General features: G+C 46.6%; 1 protein-coding gene across 4 annotated transcripts in view; it reads left to right on the top strand.

Moving 5' to 3' along the window:
• Nucleotides 1-22,440, top strand: part of MAP3K20 (mitogen-activated protein kinase kinase kinase 20) — a 193,851-nt gene that overhangs the window by 106,619 nt on the left and 64,792 nt on the right. For all 4 annotated transcript variants that reach the window (XM_075529211.1, XM_075529209.1, XM_075529212.1 and 1 more), the window contains exons 8-10: nucleotides 4,532-4,618; nucleotides 13,221-13,295; nucleotides 18,820-18,926. In XM_075529211.1, the coding sequence (XP_075385326.1) occupies nucleotides 4,532-4,618; nucleotides 13,221-13,295; nucleotides 18,820-18,926 (269 nt within the window). The remainder of the gene's footprint in view (nucleotides 1-4,531; nucleotides 4,619-13,220; nucleotides 13,296-18,819; nucleotides 18,927-22,440) is intronic.

The raw sequence follows: 22,440 nt of genomic DNA, 5'->3' as shown, positions 1-22,440 counted from the left end.
GTGGAAATACAAGTGCGTCCCCCGTGACTCCGTTCACTGCAATACAGTCTAGCAGAGAAGGCTTGGCGGAGAAGGCTGCCTGCCACGGCCCACACAGCTCCATCGCTGCAATCCCATTCCGAGAATTAAATGATGAACAAGCATGCAGGACGTCGGTCCATTCCGACCCCGCCTATTCTGTTCTAAATAAGCACCACTAGTGAAAGGAGGGGGCGGGGGGGGGGGAAGCACAAGGCCTGCTTTCTACAGCCTTTTTGCTCAATAACCTCCGACTTTGGGGAAATGAAGAAGGCATGTCGGGGTCAAAGTAGATTTTACCAAAAGAGCCAGGCTGGTCAGTTGTGAAGGGAGGCCACGTGCTAGTTTTAGAAGCCAGTGGTCCCCACACACTGGGAAGGAGACCGCTCCGGAAAGCAGTGCCATTGTTTAGAATTGTCGACCTTTCAGAAACAGGCGTGGTGCTGGGACTGACTTGTCAGGGGAAGGATTTGGGTGTCTAAGAGACCCCATCCTTCCACATTCACTGAAGTCTGCTCCTCGGGCCTCCCACCCCCGCAGCAGCCTCAACCACATGCACATGACTATGACCTTCAGGGAAGGGAAGGGGGTAAACGGTGTCTTTTTCTTTTTTTCAAGCCACCCCTTAAAAGATGATTGCTTTTTGCTCTTCATTCTTGGTTTGTTGTTTTTTCTCCTGGACTTGCAGTAAGACTTGGGCCCCCGTTCCTCTCCAAAGTACTCTCCTCCCAGCTTGGTAAACTCATGTTGCTTCTTTCCGCGTGGCCAGAAGAACTAGCCTTGTACAGCCTTAAAATAAACGCATTGCCAGTGCCAGGAGTGGCTCTTGCGATCCTTGCTTCTGAGCCGGTAAACAGTGCTGGGCGGGCACTTCTCTCTCTCTCCCGGGCATTTCTCTCTAGCTCTCTCTCCATTGCATAAGGAAGGGGGTGTTTGTTGGGGTGATTATGGTTTCTCCTAGTACTTTCTGACGACTTCCTTTGAGGCCCTAAACCAGAAGTGTTTCTTATGTCACCCACAATAAAGATAAGACTTAAGCAAAGAAGAAAACAAACAAACAAACCAAAAAACATGGACAGAATAAGCCTTCTAAGAACAAAGCTCTCCTAGTGATAATGGCGACAGAATTACCTGCTTGGAAACTTCTTGGCCAAACCCTGCTTTGAAAACAGAGTGGCTTGGGGAGAGCGAGGCTGGCTCCCTGCTCTGTGAGCCCCATTCTGGAGCAGCCGGGGGCTCAGGTAATGACTTTCCATTGTTTGTAAAAGAAAAGGCCGGAAAAATACTCAGCCTCGTCCAAGTTTCTATCCTGGAAACTGAAAATAGGCATTTTCCCGGTGAGCGCAGTTTAAATGCGGAGGCTTCTCAATATAAACGAGCTGGGAAATATTTTTAAGGTGAGGGATGGCGGTCATGCTTGGCCTGCTATGTTCAGGCATCGCTTGGTGTATTTTTAGGCCTCCCAAGTGACTCCCTGAGCAGAGTGTTTGCTGTTTTTGGTGCCAAATGCCCCTTCGTTTCGTAGAGAAAAAGCTCATCGCACCTATCAGATCCATCGGTGAATCGGTGGCTCAGAAGGGTGGAGACTGGAATGGGACAGAGCAGCCGGTGTGGTCGGAGCACAGCGGGATGCCCATCCACTGCCTCTCGCCGGCACCGCTGCTGGAGTCGCCCTTTGGAAAGTCAGGCAGCAAGTAACATGGAACGGACTTCCTTTTCGTTTCCCAGGATGATGAGCACCCTTAGAGAATTATGACCCTGAGCTTATTAGACTTAGGGCGTTTTTCCAACTGAATATCTCGGGATAAAGAATCACATTCTAAAAGTGTGTGTGTGTGTGTGTGTGTGTGTGTGTGTGTGTGTGTGTGTGTGTGTGTGTGTGTGTGTAAAACCAGTCCGCCTTACTGTGGGGCCTGTCTGGGGAGGTGGAAGCGCGCCGGTGGTGTGGCGCTCACGTGGCGGGCTGCCAATCACTGTTGGAAACCACCAGCCACCCTGCCAGAGGAAGATGAGACTCTGCTTCCCCAAGGAACTTCCGGCCGCAGACACCCACAGGCGTGGGTTGCTATGGGTTGGACTTGGCTTGACGGCGGGGAGAGCGAACGCTGCGAGGATAGACGTAGAGAAGAGGCCTGAGGCTGCTCATCAGAGCACTTCGAGATTGCAACCATCTGATTTCTTTGAGGCCGATTCACGCGTTAGGGATGCCAGATTTGTGCCTTTGGTTTCTTTGAAGCCGATTCATTCACATTCTTCCTCCGGAAGGCCAACTTCACGTTTTTGCTCCACATGCACCTGCCCTCCTCCACCCAGCCCCAGTGGCACGGTAATAGCACCCATCGAGGGGCTCATTTCCTGCTCAGCCCTCTTGCTGCCTGCCTCCCGGGCGTGCCCGTGCAGGCTGTGCAGTGCGTTAGGGCCACTGCAGTCTGTCCCAGCCCTGGCCCTCTTTCCCTTACATGTTAACCAACAACGGCCCTTCTGGGAGACCCCGTACCTTTTCCTAATCCTGTCTGTGACTCAGCTAGAGAAGCACCTTACATACTGGACTGGAGCCCCCAAAAGGTCAGGGATTCACCACCACCACCACCAGAACCACCACCACTTAAGCCGAATGTGCCAATTTCCCTGGTTCCCTGCTAATTGTCATAACTATTAGCCAGAGTTCATTTAACATGTTGTGGCTCAAATAAGACTGAGCATTGGCGGAGGCGATACAGGCAGTCTCTGGGTTACAGGATATTCAATTTGTGGACAACGCAAACTTGCCCTTGAATGTAAACTTGCCCTCATTTTGAACCGACAGAACCAACCCTTAGTCCCCACCAAATCTTCATCCCAATCACCATCACTTGCTGAGCATGCAGCTTTTAAATCCCTGAGAGGCATTGAGCCTTTTCTCGCTCGGGCACCTGGCTTCCCAGACTTGGCTGATCCTGGGACTCACCTGAGGTTCTGGAGAAGGGTCAGATCCTTGAGCTCCATTTGCAGCCCTAAAGAATCAGAATCACTAGGGGGAGGAGCTTAGGGATCTGCAGCTTCGCCGGATCTCCAGGTGATTTCAAAGATCAGCCGAGTTTGGGCACTAAATTAAGGCAAACCAAGACTGCATGCACTGGTTTGGTTCTGAGTTCCAGTTACGTAACGAACGACCTCGTTAGGGGACCCGGGGACTGCCTGTGACGTCGATGGAGTTAGAAGTTCATAGGCTTTGGCCCAATAGAGTGTGTGTCCTCAGTCTCCACCCTTGTCTGTAAAACGGTGTGTGTATGTTTCCCAAACACATCTGCTGCGTCCTTGCTGTTTGTTTCTGCCATGGCCCTGTATCCACAATATGGCACCTGGTAGTCTCTCTCGCCCTGCCCTCCCTGCCACATAGCACCTGCTTTCCCGCCCATTACTGAATCTAGTAACTCCTCCAGAGTCGCATGGAGTTTGTTTCCGCCACTTGGAATGGTCTTTGGGCCAGTTATTTGGTTTCCTGAAAGCTCCTCATCTTGGGGAAATAAGATTTCCTGAAGGCTTCCTCATCTATCAAGTAAGGGTATGTTGATATTACTCATGATAACATAGGGCAAGGGTTTAATAGGTCCTAGAACATAACAAGCACTCCAGAAATGACAGTGGCCATGGCTATCACAATCCTGATTGATATCATTAGGGTTTTGCGTTTTGTACAGTATTGGCAGACTCAAGGTTTATTTATTTCAACAGACACAGTGGCCGAGTGCACACATCTCTGTCCTCCACGTTTCAAAAGAAGACCTCATCCGTGGCTGTTCTCAGCACACCAGTGTCATGGCTTTAGTTATTTTGGCAGCCCCATTCACGTTCACTAATCATCGCTGATTTCAAGCACCACAGAGGGGTTGAACATACGCACAGAGTATGCCTACAGAGAGTGCGTGTTACATCTGAGAACAGAGAATAAATAGTAAGATATGTTATAGGTAGATGAAAATGAACATATTGAAATCCCTCAAGACTTCACTCAATTTGACAGCGATTTCTGCAAATCAAGAAATCTAAATGTCGCCGTTGCAAGTATCTACCATGTGGGTTAACTGGCTTCTTCAGCAGTGATTTGGATATGCAGCTCAATTTTTTTTATGAGGCAATTGTTGAACCTTTGAAAACCATATTTGAGCTCCTAGTTATCTTATAGAGAAATTCATCAGAGATTGAGAACAGGAAGAGTTTCAACTAATGAAATGCATAATCTAATTTGTGAGACTACTTGAGGATCAGGCCCATTGGTGTTAGTCTGACTTTAGATGTTCTAATGCCTAAGCTTTTTTTTTCTGTTTTCAATATATGATAAAAGATATTAAACATCTATGATATAAAATATGGAAGGAGTCTGGACATGAATATGTATGTTTTGCCCAAGTTTCTACAGATGGGGTCGATTGTGTTTGGTAATTGGATGCAGTTAAAGGCTAGATAAAATTTCAGTCATATACCAAAAAATACAAAGTACAAGAATAAAACTTCCACTTTCTTTTTGTTCCAGGTTCTCTGGGAGATGCTAACAAGGGAGGTCCCCTTTAAAGGTTTGGAAGGATTACAAGTCGCTTGGCTTGTAGTGGAAAAAAACGAGGTAAGACTACATTTCTACATTCAGGTACATAGATCAGAAAACAGTATTGGGGTTTGCAAAAGACTTTTTCATCTTCTTCAAATTGAAAGTAAGTTCACGCGTATGGAAAGATTAGCAGTAGGAGCTAACACGAAGGGTCAAAGTGATGTTATTCCTCATGAATGGGCCCTTTACATCTAATTGTTACAGCTTCACGTCGTGATGCTGTAGATCAAAAGTTGTACAAGTACTGTACTAGTTTCTCAGTCTCAATTGTAAAACCTAGGGGTTTGTTCTTAGTGATGAAAGAAGCCATTGCGTCCAAGGTAGGGGAACAGTTTAACTCCATCTGCTGCGTTTAGGACATCTTTTTTACTGGCCGGGAGTTGATATATCTGTAAGAGACCTTCCGCTACTTCAACTTACCTCTCCCAGCAGGAGTCACTGTAGTACAAGAAACTGTCGCTTAGATGAGAATTTCAAAAATAAAAGAAGAAAAAATAGTTTCAAAAAAGGGAGAAATTACAGATTTGCCACCTACGTTGAGCACTACATTGAAGATGAGCTCCTGGCTGGAATTGGCGAGGCAGTGGCCTAGCTGTTCGCCTCTTCACGCAGAGCCTTTCCACTTCAAAAGGACTTCAGTGGGTAAACACCGCTTGTGCCGGGTCCCCAGCCTTGCTTTTCTTCTTCCCACAAATTGAGGCTTTCAGTGAGTTGGACCTATGCGCCTACATCAGAGAACATGGAACATTCATATCAAAGAGAGCAACTACATTTTGAAAGGTTTCAAATGGTGACTGAACGGCACAGCCATGGAAATTCGCAGCACGAGGATGAAGCATCCTCTCTCACGGCATTAGGAGAACGCGGATCACGGAGTGGAAGCGGGCGGTTGTCTCTGCAGCGCAAAACGACTTTATTTCACAAGACGTCTGCCTCTCCACATCTTAGCTGTGCCCTTTGACAAAGAGTGAGGACGCCTCTGGGGGGATGAAATCGTTTGCCAAATCGGTGAACCTAGAAAAGCATCCCTTTTCATGCTTGAAAAGAGTCGGAGTGATCTGATCCCCGTGCGAGTGCCAGGAACAAATGAGATACATGAAGAAGCCGCTGTGGGCTAGGAGGAACCAAGCGTCCCCTGCTTTAGAGCTCCTTGCCCCAAGTCATCTTATTGATTTGTCCCCTGCTTCACTGGGAATGGGTGAAATGTTCATGATCGCCGGCCAGGGTGGGAGCGAGTGGCCATGTTTAAGGAAACGGAAAGGGAGTCCGCCTCCAGACTGTGTCTCCCCATTGTTTCAGCAGCGTGGTTCCATGGTAGTGAAGTGTGACAGGGGCTCCTGGTGTGCTATCAAATTGGACCTCACCCCTTGCACAGAGCGACCAAGGTTCTCACAACTGGAGGGCCCGCTCTCTCCTGCTCCCGTTTCCTGGTGAGGTGATGCGGTGTGTGGCCCTGAGTTTCCAAATGAGAGTGGGGGAAATCGTGGACCGTGTGTGGACTGAGGCGCACACCGCTCGGTGTCATCTTGTTCCCTCTAAATTGCCGCCAGATAAACCAGGGGACGGTTGTTGCTTGTCTGTTTGCTTCCAAAACGAGCTAGCTGGACTCTCGGAAGGTGTATCCTAAAGAATAATTCGCATTAAAAAAGATAACCGATTATCAGAAAGATGTGTGAATCTATAGCATTTTTAAAACGTTGAAATATCTGCCAAGGATGTTTAAAGCTGAAGAGAGAAGTGAATGTAGAAGCTGCCTGTGGATAACTGAGGGCAGGGGGTCATTCATGGACCCTTAGATCAGTGGTTCTCAACCCGTGGGTCGGGACCCTTTCATAGGTGTCGCCCGACTCATAACAGTAGCAAAATGACAGTGATGAAGTACCAACAGAAATAATTGTGTGGTTGGGGGTCACCACACCATGAGGAACTGCATGAAAGGGTCGCAGCATGAGGAAGGTTGAGAACTGCCCACCCTCAGGAACACTGGCCTGAGCTCAGTGATCTCCCTCTTTTCCCCACAAACCTCTCCACCCCGAAACCAAACTCACCGCCATCGAGTCAATGCCGACTCACCGCGACTCTAGCGGGGAATTGGTTGTTTTATCCAGGATATGATCTGCTGAACTACTATTTGATGAAGAGTACCCAGATAGCTCCCTGCCTTCTTTATTAACCCATCAGGTATTAAATCATGGTCAATTGAACGAAGCCCGCTCAATTGTCTATTGTGTTTAAGAAAAACTGCCTACTACTAGGATCCATGTTCTCATTCTGCAAAATATGTAATTGTCAAAATTATAGAGGTTTAAGTATGCTTTTTCACTGTCATCGTTCAAGAAGATATCACCGTTTCGCCTCATAAACTTAGACACCTATTTTTGAAAGAAATTCTTTTTACGTAACATTCCGATAATTCCTGGTGCTGCGTGGTAAAATCGAGACTTTGACCTAAATAAACCTCGTGATTTACAAAATTCCTCCTCCTTCTGATTATTTTTACTTTGGAATGCTTCATGTTAATGGATATTAGCTGTCGGGCTGAAAAGAATAAGTTGTTCTTGTTCTTAACAAGCCTTATTTTACATAAAGAATGGCATGTTAAAACCATCGGGAAGGCATTTGAAAGATGACCCCAAAGAACAAAAGAACCTCCCTGCCACAGAGTCCACTGTGCCTTCCTGGGGGGGGGGGGGTGCTGTTGACCATCACGGGAGCACAGAGCCCCTTCTTCCTCCTCAGGAGCAGCTGCTGGTGTCCAATGTTGCCAATGGGGTTAGCAGCCCACTCGTATCGTCCCAAGCCACGTGTGAAGATTGCTGTGTATTTTAAAATAATTACAGTCTCACAGGAAGTTTCAACACCAGTGTAAAGAGTCATTTATACCCTTCATCCAGTCCAGTTTCCCCCACAGGAAAGGAAGGGGAACCAATCACAATGATCTACATAAAAACAAAATTGCCTTTCACAGCATCACAGAATCAGTACTCACTAAAGATTTATACCTGAAGATCTTTGCTTCTAAACCCTCAATCATGAAAGAAAATCTTTAAGTAAATTTTTTCACTAATATTCAATCTTATGAGAATCATAAGCATTACTAAACCTCACTGAAAAGAGCAAATCCTTATGGATTTAGAAGACATACAATTATGAAGACAATACTAATAAAATTTAAAACATAACAGATATGAGTATTTGTCTTGTCATTTCGGTAAGGTAGCCAGTGGTCATTTAGAATGCTTTGGCAGTATAATTTCTATTTTTCAAAAATTGCCTAAATTTTTCCTTATAGAAAGTTTGCTGTTTTTCCCTCAGTGCTCAATGTACTATTCTTGACTGACAAAGATGGCCTCATAAAACTTAATCCGTTGCGGCTGACAATAAGAAAGGATCATTAAAAAAATCTTGATTTAAAGTAATTTTTGAGATCTTATACAGGGAATGGTGCAAACGAGAATGCCATCTATGACCTTTAAAAAGAAAGCCACGCCCAATGTAATATTTGGGAAGTGTTTTCATTTTGAACTTGAAACTTTTAAACATTTTAAGTAGTCTTACCAAGCTGGCTAGGGGCTGGATCGATCAGCATGTCCTCATGCATCCAGAATGCACACCATTCTGTAACCAGCACTTTGATGTGGGGATTCTATTTGGAATTGCTTTTCAATGTACTTGAACCTTCCAGGAAGTATCTGGACTTCAGCTGATATTTGGCTGTGTCCAGTTATTAAGAAGTGCGTCTCCTTGAGTGAAGTCTCAAATGTGGGCCTCTCAAAAGTGTGGCCTCTAAATAGCTGACAGAACGGAGCAGTCTCCATATTTGCCCCATTCTTGGTAGAATGTTGAAACAGCCCTTTGGCCATTGAGTCTACTCCGACTCATAGTGACCCCTAGGACAACAGAACTTCCCCTTTATTTTTCCCAGATGTTCAATCTTCACCATCTCCCGAGGAGGGTCTGCTCGTTTGAACTGTGGAATTGCCAACCTTGCAGTTCGCAGCTCACTCCATGGCCTACTATCGCCCCCTGGGTTCCTTGTGAAGATGCAATGTTGGAAAGTGCTAGCCTTTTTAAAAACCTCCTTACTGTGGTTACGCAAGGAGTGCATTCAGCTGCGGAACCGCAATGCAGTGTGTTAGTCTGGGTTCCCTTCCCCTCAACCATCTTAGGTTTAGAAGAAAAAAGCAAACAGCGGGTTGTCCTTTTGAGCGTCATGGAAAGGCCTGCAGCTCACAATATTGTGACATAAGAGGAAAGGCCGAGATGTCGTGTTGCATTCCTGGGGATCACAGGGCTAGGTGTGCTTAGCCTCGCTCCCAGCCGGAGAGAGGGATTTGTCTTTTTCCTTTGCTTTGTTGTCATTTTACAATTAGCCATAATTCCAAATGTGGTTGTTCGTTTGCTTACCACAATAACTATCCCCCAGCTAGACACAGCCTCCCCAGATCTAGCGAGCTATGTTCAAGTGCTCAGTTCTTCTTTCGTAAGACTTCGATAGCAGGCAGTACTAGGAGACACATCTTCAAACCAATCCACGCCACGCTCTCTTCAGGGCAGGGAGGGGCAACTTTTCTCTGCCAAGGGCCATTTGGATATTTTTAGCATCATTTATGGGGCCTTGTTGGTCAGACATTTGGTGACCGCATCCCAATGAGATGACTGGACCTGCCTCTTTGATGAGGCCTGTGCTGTTAACTGGGATTGATGACTTCTTGGTCTTCCGGGGGCCCGCCAGTAGACATTAATACCACCTGCTTTAGAACAAGTGTGTTATCCTTCCCACCCTTCAAGTGAAATTCAGAGGGTGCACAGTCTACCTACACACGTTATTTTTCCATTATAAAGGCAGGATGAGCAAAATAGGTGCTGCCAGGTGTACTGGCTCCTGCACGACCACCCCTGTGGATGCTTACACCTGCGGATGAATGGACAACACACCAGTTACAAGTGCACTCCGCTGAAGCCAGACTCCAGGAGCCCTGGTGGCATAGTGGGCTGCCAACTGCAAGGTCAGCAGTCTGAAACCATCAGTTGCATCTGCTCTCATGAAGATTAACGACCTCAGAAACTCACAGGGGCAGTTCTGCTCTGCCCTCTGGGGCCTCCACGAGTCAGAGCCGGTGATGGAGTGAGTACTAACTGTCGGAGAGTACGTTTCCACAGATCCTGGTAAACTTTCTGAATCAAGCAAAACACCACCTGCTTTGGGTTTATTTTGATAGTTGGAATCTTGGAAAGTTCAGTGCATATCAACATTCTCCAAAAAAATTTTTTGTTTTTGAACTGTCTTTACTTATAAAGCAACTGCCCGCCTCTTGGCTCAGAGAGCTCTAAATCTCTGCTGCGTTTCCTCAAATGATTGCGCACCAAGCTTTGGAAACGTGGTGGCATGCAAGTGAGGTTTTGGGCCTGTAGGAGTTCCCAGGGCCCTGAAGGATGTCTAGGAGCCCTGCTGGCGTCGGGGGTTACTTGCTGGGCTGTTCCCCAGAAGGTCAGCGGTTTGAAGCCCCCAGCCACCCCCCTCCCTCCCAGGAGAAAGACAAGACCTTCTATTCCCATGGATATTTACAGCCTCCGAACCTACAGGGGCAGGTCTACACTCTGCCCACAGGGTCTCTTTGAGTAAGACGTGACTCGAGGGCTGTGTGTTTTAGACGGAATCTAGTACACCGGACCTGTTCTCCTTGAAAATGTCAATTGCCACCGTCCAGTCTTATCAGAAATGGAAGAAACCGCCCATCCAGTGCTGACAGCATACAGGTATCCCCTGCTTTGGGACGCTTGCTGTCCACCGCTTCCATTTCTGACCTACATTAGCACCTGCTCTCACGAAGTGAAAGGCATTTGAAAAGGATTTTGGTTTTCACCAAAAGGGCGAGCGGAAAGCAAAACCAGCATCGGGCGTCTGTGTGGGCAGCCAGCCATTCAGGAGGCCAGGCAGCTCGCAGCTCTAGAACATGCTAGAGCAGCCACTGTCTGTGTGGCCCCGCCCTCCCTCCCCGCTGGACCGACACGCACCCCGCCCTCCGCTCTGTGCCTGCGGGCGCTGCGCGTCAGAGCTGCTGAGGTGTTCTCCTTTTATGTGCTCTATTTGGGGAGGGTCTGGGAATGCTCACGAGGATGCGCCCAGATAAATAAACGGCACTGCATCTTCGTTTGACGCCATTTCTGTTTACATAAGGAATGCTTTCCTTTCAGAGGAGGGAAACCGGTTTGGTTTAACCAAAACTAAGCTGTCACGAGTCATGCACTGTTCTAGATTGAAGTGCATCTCCCCAAAATATGTCTTGTAAGTCTGTGTGCCTCTGTGGTTATAATCCCACTTGGGGATGGATTGTCATTATCATGGTTGCGTACCATGGGTTTTTTAAGTCAATCTCGTTAGAAATACAGACTAAATCTTTAAAAAAGAGACTCAAAAGCAAGCAGGGGAAGTAGAGATGCAAAGCCACATAAAGGCCCCGAGGGGCAGAAGCTCGGAGGGACCAGGACCTTCCCTTCCAGACAGCAGACAAAGCTTCCCTGAGAGCTAGCGCTCTAAATCCAGACGTCTAGGATCCCAAACTGTGAGAAAATACATTTCTGTCCGTTACAGCCACCCACCTGTGGACCCTGGGGAATTCCTCAGCCCCCAGTGGAAACGCACAGCTATGGGCTCCCGTGGTCTTCTGGGCGGCAGAGGTCTGCGAGTCCACACCTGCTGCCAAGTTGAAGCTGCTTTCCCGGCGCCGAGTCTGCTCCCCTCGATCTCAGCTGCCCTAAAAGTCACAGCGACAGATTTCTGCTGTTAGACTTAGTATTTAAGGTCCAACTCACCCCATTCTCAGCATATGCTTTTGTGCTCGGTTCTATGTTGTGTGTGTGTGTGTGTGTGTATGTATGTGTGTGCATGTGTGCTTGTGTGTTGTGCCACGCAAGATTTTCCCACCTACCATGAGTCCTCTGTGGAGGAAAAGAAAAGTGTGTTCTTAATACAGAACTTTTAGGATAGACATAGGGCTGTCTGCACAATTGGACAAAGCTGCAGAAGAAGACCTGCTTAAAGTGTTAAAAACTAAAGATGTCACTTTCAGGACTGGGCTACCTGCCACACACAAGCCACAGTATTTTCAGTCACCTCATATTCATGTGAAAGCTGAAAACTCCCTGCATCTGAATTACAGTGCTGGCAAAGAATATTGAGAGTGCCATGGACTGCTGGAAGCGTGAGCAAACAATCTTGGAAGAAGTACAGCCTGAAGCCTCCCTGGAAGCAAGGCTAGCGAGACTTCACCTCACGTACCATGGGCACGTTCTCCACAAGAGCCAGCCCATAGAAAGGCCAGCATGCTTTTTAAATTACAGGGCCAGGACAAGAGAGGAAGAAAGATCCCCCCGACCCCGACCCAAGGAAATGGACTGACACAGCAGCTGCAACAATGGGCTCAAAGACAGCAATGAGAAGGTTGCTAAGAAAGAGAACCGATACAGTGCCCCCTAATGACCACACATGCATACAAGGAGGTACCAAACAAACCCCGAATTGCACTGGGCGGAGCAGAGCTTTCTTAGTACGTGTCTTTCCCAGTAGGTGAGCATCAGGCAACTCGCTCTGAGTTAGTGCACTCAGTGGCATCACCTGGGAAGGTTCTCTCTAGTCACAATGGATTTGCCTGTAAAAACAGTTTTGCTGGCACCTCAAGTTTTTGTGATGGACGATTTAAGAGAACAAGGTGCGGGAGGTTTTGTTTCCTTCCCCGGGAAAAATGCCGCAAAAAAAAAATGTCATATATTGAACACAGCTCAGAAGGGCAGCAGTATGGGAAAAACTCAAGTATATGAGTGGTTTTCTCATTTCCAAAAAAGTGAAATGTCGACTCATTCTGGATGTCCGTCAACTTCCCGAACTGATGAAACTGTTTACTCATAGTGCACTTGGAATTTGTTCCACCAGGTCAGACTGTTAATCAAGCTTTCTATTTAGAGATTCTGAAAAGATTGTGTAATAGTGTGCAACAGAAGAGGTCTGATTTGTGGCAGACTGAGGACTGGTTTTACCACCACGATAGTGCACCTGTTTAAGCAGCCATCTCAGAGCACCAATTTTTGGTAAAAAAAAAAAACAAACAAAACAGCAGGCCTCTCTTGCTCCTTGCACGCTACTTACCTGACATCACCTGCGTGACTTCTTTTTGTTTCCGAGAATGAAGCGTGACATAGAAGAATAGAGATTTGATGACATAGAAGTGGTGAATTAAAAAAAAACAACAACGAGGGAGGTGCTGTCAACCATCCAAACAGATACATTTGAAAAATGTTTCCAAGAATGGAATCGCAGATTTGACAATGTATAAAGTGTAATGGAGAGTACTTTGAAGGTGATAAGGTTGTTCTGTTAAAAAAAATCAAATCCTTAGCTTGGGGGTGGGGGTTCCAGGGTTTTTTGGGTACCCCCTTGTATTTCAATATTATGCATATGAGCAGAGATTCTCTCCTGTCACATATGAGTCATTAAAAGCTTTAAAACCAACATCTTGTGGATAGTCTTAATTCATGTATGACCCTCCAGAATAATATTCCTTTACCCCAGTGACTAAATCTTTGTGTGTTTTGGTCTCCTCCTCTCTCTCTGTTGCAGAGATTAACCATTCCCAGCAGTTGCCCCAGAAGTTTCGCGGAGCTGTTACATCAGTGTTGGGAAGCTGATGCTAAGGTGGGTGGAGAGATTTACTTGCTGCTCAAGATTCTGAAGTTCTCTTTGTATGGCTTTCAGGTTTGCAAATGTGGGTTAGTGGAGTCCCCAGCTGCATTACAGTGTCAGTGTGCTGTTTCTGATGGGCGGACAGACAGACAGGCTTGCTAGGGGCACCCACCTGCGGAATCTCTGGCAGTCAGGGCTGACCTTCCTTACCACACTATCCTCACTCTTTAGCACTCAATCCTCATTAGTGATCATTTTGTCCAGTTTTTTTTTAATTCCTCACTACTGCTGCCCCTGTATGTTACAAAAATAGTTTGTACCCCGTGCTTACTATTCACCAGGAATTGTTCAAACACATACGGGACACTCATTTATCCCCACTTTGCAGATAAAGAGAGCAAGCCTCACAGAGGTTAAGTAATGAACCCAAAGATGCCCAGCTAGTAGGGTGATAGGGTGGAGGGTGAACCGAGCAGTCTGGTAATGTCCTGCTGGTAACCATTGCACCCACCCCGTTCACTTCCTCCCCAGAGACAGGGCAGAAGCCAGGCTTCTGGAGAGCCCACTTCCTCCCCAGAGACAGGGCAGAAGCCGTGCTTCTGGAGAGCCCCCCGCACGTCCTCACGGCCCCGCATTAGCGATGTTTTCAAGCTCTCAGGATAGAGCTGGAGTTGCTCCAGAGCATCAGCTTTCATGTGGTTATCACATTTGAGCATGAATGGGCCATTTCCTTTCCCTGCAAAGATCGTTTTAAAAGCCTCTCACTTGCATGCGGAAATATTTACAGATGAAATGATAGGGTAGGCTTGGATTCACTTCCAAATAAAGTTCAGGGAAGTGGATGAGGGGACAGATCAAATCAGATTGTCCGTGATCATGTTTGAAGGCACAGGTTAAGTCTGTGGAGGCCCATCGTATGACCCGCTCTGACATGTGTGCATGTTTGGGACTTTCCTCGGTATCGAGAAATCAAGACTCTCGCAGATCCAATGTTTGGACCAGGGAGCAGTTACAATTAAAGAAGCAAGAGTACCATCGTGCAGAGCCATCTGATTTTTCAGGGAAAAAGATGTGTTATCTGGGATAAAGAGACCTTAACAGAATGACTAAACAATGGAATTCCATAATTTAAACCCAGTTCCAGCCTGACTCCCCCATCCACCCACCCCCAGGAAGCATGAGTAGAAGTTGTTCCTTAGTCATCGTCTTCTATAAAATGTTTGTTTTCCCATGAACTACACACCGGGGAGTCGGGGAATTACGTTGGGATACAGAATTGATGGTACAGTTTCGCCATCACATTGCACCCCAGTCGGAACAGCTGATCCCAGGACGGGTGTGCAGCCAGTTGCAGCAAGGGGCCGGGGCTGGCGGCTGCTGCGGCCCACCTGTCCTGGAGAGTGCTTGCTCCAGGGGACTTTGTGCTTCGCCCCACAGGGTGCGCTCTGCCCTCCCCCCCAGCCCCCGCTTTGATTCCTGTTAAACAAATTGTCTACCCTCTCTTTTTACTCAGTACCCCTCGATAGTCATGTCCTATAATTATTTAGCATTATTTGCATTAAAGAATTAAAATTGTTCATTAGCTAAGGGGAGTCTTTTTTTTTCTTTCCAGTTTAGGGTTCTTCTGTCTTATTCATGCTCCGTGACAATGTTGCATAGGTTTTGGCACATCTTCTCCGCCCCTCTTGAGACGCTGCTGCTTTTAAGTGTGTGATTTTTGCAGCCTGCGGGGATTCAGAGGCACGAAAGAAATGCCCGCACTTTACAGTGGGTCCGGGGGAAGTGTGAGTGCTGTCGGCAGGCCTGCTTGTTCAGGACGCTGCCTTGCGGACTGTGAACACTGCCATAACCAGCTCCCCCACCCCTTTCGTGCTCCCCTCCTTTGGGTTATATGTGTGCATCTGCCACTTAGAATTTTGTCCACAGCCAGCATTCCCAGTGCTCTCTCATGCTGAATCCTCTAGGAACAGCCTATCCCAACCTTCAGACCCTCACCATGCCTCTCAGCCTTCCCTGCTCACTCTGCGCCTCAAGCCCATACTTCATAGGCCTTCTTCTCACCTATTGACCATGTCCTAACTGACATTTCATGTTTACAGTAGTAAAAATTCTGACTTTTCACGTGAACGCCATGTACCTGGCAATGACAGACACCAAAGTGTGAGACTATGATGGTTCAAGGTCATGTGTCACTTTGACTCGGCCTTGCTTCTCGGTTGGCTCGGCAGTTATCTGCCAGTGATGTGATGAGGGGGCCGTCCTCTGTTTGTGACGTGGTCTAGTCGTCCTCCATTTTCTCAGAGCGCCAATGTTGACAGAGCGACCTGGTCTTAGGAAACTAACCATGTCGTTCAGTGAGAAGAGGGTGTACTCCTTTTCCTGGACGTCAGCGCTCGGACTCGCCGAGCCTGCCCTTGGACTGGTACAGGCATTCTCTTTCTGAGCAGCCGGTGCAGTCTCTGAGTGAGGAAAGCGAGTCTTTATAGGTGTTTCCCACAGCACCTGGTTGCACGTGGGTGCGCTGATGCTGACTGAAGCATACCACCTGACACCCAGAACTCGGTGCCAGGCCTGTGCTCTATGGAGAGGAAGGCTCCGTTACAATGTTGTTATTTCTCTCTCTCCGCTAATTAAGAGTTGAGAATATCCAACTCCTCAGGAGAAAATGTTGTTCTTTGGCCACGAAGAGGCAGAAAAGTATGCAAGATGATGATGGTAGTATGTAAATATGAGGTCGTTCCATTTATTTGCAGGTGGTAGTCAAGATGTTTTATTGACAGAAAGGCAGGTTATTGATCCATGCTCCAAAATGGCATTTTTTTAAAAAGGGGGGAAATAATAGTTAAATCTGTGAATTGACAGAAAATATCTTTTCCTTGTGTGACAAAGGATGTTGAAGCAGTGTGCTGGAATGATGTAAGAGCATGCGACCCAAGTCTGCACCAATTTTGGATGGATTATTCTATGCACCTCTGAGAGAACTTAAGACACGTGTCTTGGAAAATGTATTTTTTTAATTAATAAACCATTTTATTGGGGGCTCTTACAACAATCCATACATCAATTGTATCAACTGACACATGTATTTTGTAAAGTATTTTGATATGGTTATATAACTTGTTATTGTGTGAGTAGACATTTCTGAGAATGCTTTCCCTTACCTATAAAACAAAGATAACATAAATACGATATATAAAACCTTAATTAAACGGTCCGATTTTTTTTAAGTAGCCAAGCTATGACGTATTGTGGATCCCTGGTGGAGTTGTGGGCTCAGTGTTGGGATGCTAGCTACCCGGTCACTGGTCTAAAGATCGCAGCCTCTCCCAGAGACGAGATGCAGCTGTCTGCTCCGGCGAGATGCGTACCCTCACAAGCCACACTGGGCACTGTGCGTCAGAATCAACTCAATGGCCATGGGTTTGCATGGGTTTTCACCTCACGGTACCAAAAGGAACCCGAACCCTTTCAGACGAACCTGCATCCTAAACCAAATGTTGTATTCTATCACCAGAATGCTCATATTCAATATTATCACTGGGCTCTACATTGTTTCTTTTTGAATATCCACTGATAATTGCCATCTGAAAACATAGTCTAGCTCTAGAATTTATACTTTTCCAGGGACTCTTGTCATCCCCTGGACAAAGTCTTGCCTCTTTTCAAAAAAGGTTAAATCTAAGGAAACATATTACTTTTTTAAAAATTCATTAGCTCCTCCTGCGCTTTTATGTAAAAAAAAAAGAAAAGCCATTATTTGTGATTTAATTTTGGTTCCTGTGAACAATTAAACAATTGTTCCTCTTGCAAGCCGGCATATGGTGGAAGAAATTAAAATGAGAACAAAGTCAAAAGAAGGCAAACAATATTGCTCAAGATGTTTTTTTAACTTGGTGATTGGAGCGAACGTTGACAAAGCTAACGGGTTTTCCGTGCCACAGTCTGTGCACTGTGCCATGACGCTGACTGCACAGGGCACCCTGTCTGCCCCTCCTCCTGCCCTGCCATTTCCATCTGCCTGCCTTCCCGCCTCTCCCGCCTTCTGCCCTGGGCAGATGCTGCCCATGGAATCGGGACTGGTTGATTTTCTAGGGAGGGCGTCCCTCGCGGGTGTCCATGCTCTGTCCCCTCAGCCTGCCTATCGTGTGGCTGAACATTGAGTCATGGTGGTAGGTTCCGGTCCAGAGCTCAGGGTTACTGCGGGTCATCGTCCCCAGGGTTCCACCAGCCCGTCAGACCAGGAGACCCGGACTTAGGTTATGGTTTTGAGTTTCGATCCACCGTTCTCTTGGACTCCATCTAGCAGCCTCTCTTGGGATTCCTTTCAGGGTGGTCAGCAGTGGGTGCTGGGTGCTCTCTAGTTCTTGTGACTTTGGACCCCGAAGGCCGTGGCCCATCAGCCCCGTGGAAGAACGGTTTCCATGGGTCCTTGATTTTCTTCGTTCTTCCTTGGATCAGAGGGAAAGGGAATATTTTTTGAAGTTTTTTAAGGCATTTTTTTCTCTCTGCAATTAAAAGACATGTAATAACTTAAGCCTTGTCTTAAAACGCACCCCGTGCACACATCTGCTTAAATAAGGAGAAGAGTGGCAGAACTCCCAATAAATACCCCAGCTCTGTGTTTCTTGAGAAATGGGAAAATTGCCTTTCTTAATCATGTAGGAAGTGAGCGAGCCACCTCAACATTGTTCTTTCTTGTGTTTGTGCTCCCAAATTAAAATGCATGTTTAATTGCTGCAACTGTAATTTGCTCAGAAATGGTATAATTATGAAGCGTGATGGAGAGAGCATGTGCATCATCCTCTTATTATCTTTCTCCATTCCTGTTTTAACCTTTTGTCTCAACCTTGGCTGGGATCTCAGGAGGCAGACTAGTGTGGTTACCGCTTGCTAAAGAAAGACGCTCAATGGCTCCTTTTTCAATAGCTGAACAGGACCATACAGCTTCTCAGCACTAATGCTGCTTTTAATGTGGAGTAAACAATGAAGACAGGGAAGTTATGAGGTCTCTGAAATTGGGGGCTTTTTTTCTTTGCCCTCAGTAACTGGTTTGGGAAAGTCTATTTGTTCCAATAAAATTATATTTCATTATGAAAAAAATGTTCACAGTGAACACCCGTCTATCCATCACCCAAACTCTAACATGAACTTTTTACTACGCTGGCTTTATCCCCTGGATACCTTTTTGAATTAAAGGAGCTATATTTTCTGTCTTAGGAGTCTTTCATGATACCCCAAAGAGTTGGTATTCTCCTGACCTAGCTAATAAGCTTCAAGATTCCAACCTTGAGCCAGGAAACAGGAAAACACTCCAGTCAGCTCTTGGGAATTGATTTCGACCGTAAAGAACACGGTTCCCTAAACCTGAGTTATCGAGCTAAGTACTGTAAGGTAGCTAAGCCAGAACATTGTACCGTATCTTATTTTGTCATCCTGATTTGAGCTGATTACAAATGCTTGTCTACTCTCTCTTTCAAGATCCGCTTTCCAACGAATGATTCTGTTTTTCTTCCTCTCTCTCTCGCTCTGTCCACAGAAACGGCCGTCATTCAAGCAGATCATTTCCATTTTGGAGTCCATGTCCAACGACACAAGCCTCCCCCACCAGTGTAACTCATTCCTGCACAACAAGGCCGAGTGGAGGTAGGTGGCCGGGGTGGGTGCTGGAGGGAGTCACAGCCCAGAGCGACCACGAGCGGGCTCAGGACGGACAGGACCACACAGCTCGAGGACAGTCCTGACTTCTAAGGAAAGCTTAGAAATTTTGATGTATTTTTTTTTAATCGAGTAAGTCTTCCATTATATATGAAAGCCAAAAAAACGAGAGAGTGATGCTTTACGGCATGTTTTAGGCCTTAGCGTATGTCTGTGCCTACGAATTTGGCGAGAACCTTGGAATCGTGCCTGCGGAGACCCAAAGATGGCTCCCAGACACGGCCCTGTATACGCACCGTGGTAGCAAGCGTTGGTCCATCAGGTCACAAAAATCCGCTTGCCTTAAAGTTGGCCAACGGCTCTATCTGCCTGCACAGGAGGTAGGGAGAGTAGAAAGACTTTTCTTTTTCACCCCAAGAAAACACTTGGCGTTATAAATCCTATTAAACTTTCACACCGACTTAGTCATGAGGGAACTGCGTGTGAGTGGAAAAAGCAAGCCCGGGGAGCGGCAGTTGAGCCAGGTCATGTGGTGCACGAGTATAAATAGCGGGTTTGAGAGCGACCAGAGGCCGCCTCTGACTCAGCAGAGATTTTGAGTAACTTCATCCCGCTCCCTTCGCCGGGGCCGGAACATGACACATTTCGCCATCTGCTGGCCCCGAGTGAGCACTGCATGCCCTTGGAAAATTTGAGTTGTTTACTTCTATTCTTAGACATGGCTTTGGACTCTGTACATGAGTGATGTTTTACACCTGATTTATTTTTATTCTTTTGAAATCCCCACGGCTGGTGTGTTCAATGACATCTTACTTAGCGATATACAAAAGTAATTAACGTGGGAGCTTGAATCTAGCGACAAGGGTTGCAAGAATCAGAACTTGTAATACTGGTTTCAGACAGGATGAGAGTGGAGCAAATGAGATTTCGTCCCTTTGAGAGCCATGGATGAGTTCCCATTACTCCGAGGACAAGCACCAGGGTACTTGACCAGCGGCCTGGGACCCCGGGTCCTGGGCAGCCACCTCTCTCTCCCAGGCAGCCCTCCGCGCCACCAGCTCCGCTTTCTTTCAGCCCGGCAGCAGAGGCGTCTCTTTGCTGGGTTTTTCTTGTTCTTCGCACTCGGGGACATGGCAAACTTGGATCCTGTGTTTAGCGCTCACCCCATCTCAGCTGCACACCACCCTGATCACCACCCACGTTCCGCCGCTGACCCTAGCAACCTTTCCGAGAAATAGCACGTTTTCACGGAAGGTTTCCCAACTTGGACCTGGTCAGGCTCCACACCACGTGCTCTGTGAGCATCTCCTCACTGCTCTGGACCTTTCAACATCATCCTGCAGTGGGCTGTTTAATCTCTGTCTCCCTGGGCAGACAGGCTGCCTTGTCATCCCCAGCTTCTAGAATGTGCCCGGAACACAGCAGCTGCTCCATACATATTGGGGAGACAAAGAAAGATACCATGGTGGTAATGCTGTAAGGAGGCATTATGATGATATGCTATCAGAGAACACAAACCAGTTAGTTCATTAATTTGCTATAGTAAGCGTATTAATATTCGTTTATTCAGAACAGTCCCTGAACCTCTGCAGGTGGAAGGTGCCTTCCTGGATGCCAGGCTACAATGATGAGGAGAGTCCCGAGGCACCGGGGCTCCCAAGCAGTGTCTGATATAAACAACTGAATACAGTGTCCCAGGGGTTACTCCATCCTCTTCTGATATGTGTTGTCACAGAGATGCACCGGTGCCTCACAACTTCTAAACACGGAGAGCCTGGTTTGGTCTGAAGATGTATTGATAAAATGAAGAAATGTTATTTGATCTGTTTCCCAAAGGATCAGTAGAATTTCAACACCCTTAGGAAAAAGACGGGGCTTTCTCTTCCCATAAAGAGGTACAGTCTCGGAAACACAGGGGCACTGCTGCCAGCCCTATGTGGTCGCTATGAGTCAGAATCAACTCTGTGGCAGCAAGCTTGGAGTGTAGACTTAATACCATTAGATAAGCTGTCTTTTGAAATACATCACAAAATCAGAAAAACAGGGAGGGTGTTAGAAAGTTTGCTACCTAAGAAGGTAAGTTTTTAAATGGTCACAAAGAACTTTATGGTGTTGTCAGGTGTGCATTGGGTAAGCTTTGGGCTGCTAACCGCAAGGTCGGCAGTTCAACCCATCACCTGCTCTTTAGGAGAAAGATAAGGATCTCTGGTCCCATAAAGATTGGTGGCCTCAGAAACCCTATGTAGGGCCCTTGTGAGTCGGCGTCGACTCGGTGGCAGTGGTTTGGATTTCGTTTTTATCTGGTCAGGAGGCATGCCCACCATAAATACATTCCCATGACAAATGGCAGGCGATTGCAACATTTCCCCCAGCTGTCAGATGGTTCGGCAGTTCTTGAACTTTAGGATCTCAGGAGTCCACTACGGTCCTGAGATGTGTTGAGGACCCCAAAGAGCACTTGCTTAAATGGGTTACAGTCCCAATGCTTACCACGTTAGAAAGTAAAACTTAACAGAAGGATATATTTCTTCACTGGGTCACTGAAACAAGCAATAGTAAGTCTGGCCTTCACACTCAGCCAGGTGCAGTACCGCATGTCATGAAGCCTCTGGACCACTCTCCTGGCCCTGGCAAGCGGGTGAGAGCAGAAAAGCCGATTCTGCCTGAGTGTGGTTTCGGAGACACATTTCACCTGGCAGATCGCCGAGGTGGTCTCTCGGGGCCTGGATCACACGGGAAAGCCACTTTGATAGAGGAAGGAGTGCTATCTTGGGCATTTTATTGCTATTGTAAACTTTCACTGAAAGCCCAGTCAAATCATTCTTAAGTAGTATTGTTGTTTTAAAAATGATTCAAGGACATGCAGTGGCATTTCACAGGAGAAATCAAATGACCAGGTGACATGTGAAAAAAAAACTGTTCAGCCTTAACTATGTGCAAGGGAGCCAATTCATCTATGGGATCAGGCAGAGTTTACCTTATGAAAATTTCTAGTGTTACAAGCTTTCTCGTGTGTAGCTGGTGGGAACGGTTGGGCAATATGGATCAGATGTCCTGAAACCATTCAGTCTTCTCCAGAAATTTTACGACAGTCAGCGGGATGCTTGTACAAGAATGTAGGGATTCTCGTTCATCATTGTAAACCTAGAAATGGCATAAAGTATAGTGACACATGAATGTTTTCTTTTAAATTCGGATATTCCTGCATATGGAAGTATATAGAACCGTTAATGATACAAGCATCTGTGTCAAAAGAATTGCTTTTGATGGCAAATGGTTTGAAAATGCACTCCATATGTTTAGGGCAATTCCCCTTTCTTCAAAGAGATATATTTATATTTATACACACACATATGTGTACCAAGAGAAAAGTATTAAATGTTCTAGTGGGTGATGAGATTACGGGGATTGTTTTATGTTTGCATACCCTTATTTTCTACCCTAAATCTGAATTAGTTGGACGATAGTTGTGGAAAAGTGTTTCAAGAAGAAAAGGGGGGAT

The sequence above is a fragment of the Tenrec ecaudatus genome, chromosome 13, assembly GCF_050624435.1.
Source record: "Tenrec ecaudatus isolate mTenEca1 chromosome 13, mTenEca1.hap1, whole genome shotgun sequence".
Lineage (NCBI taxonomy): Eukaryota > Metazoa > Chordata > Mammalia > Afrosoricida > Tenrecidae > Tenrec > Tenrec ecaudatus.
This window is presented reverse-complemented; position numbering and strand designations above follow the sequence as displayed.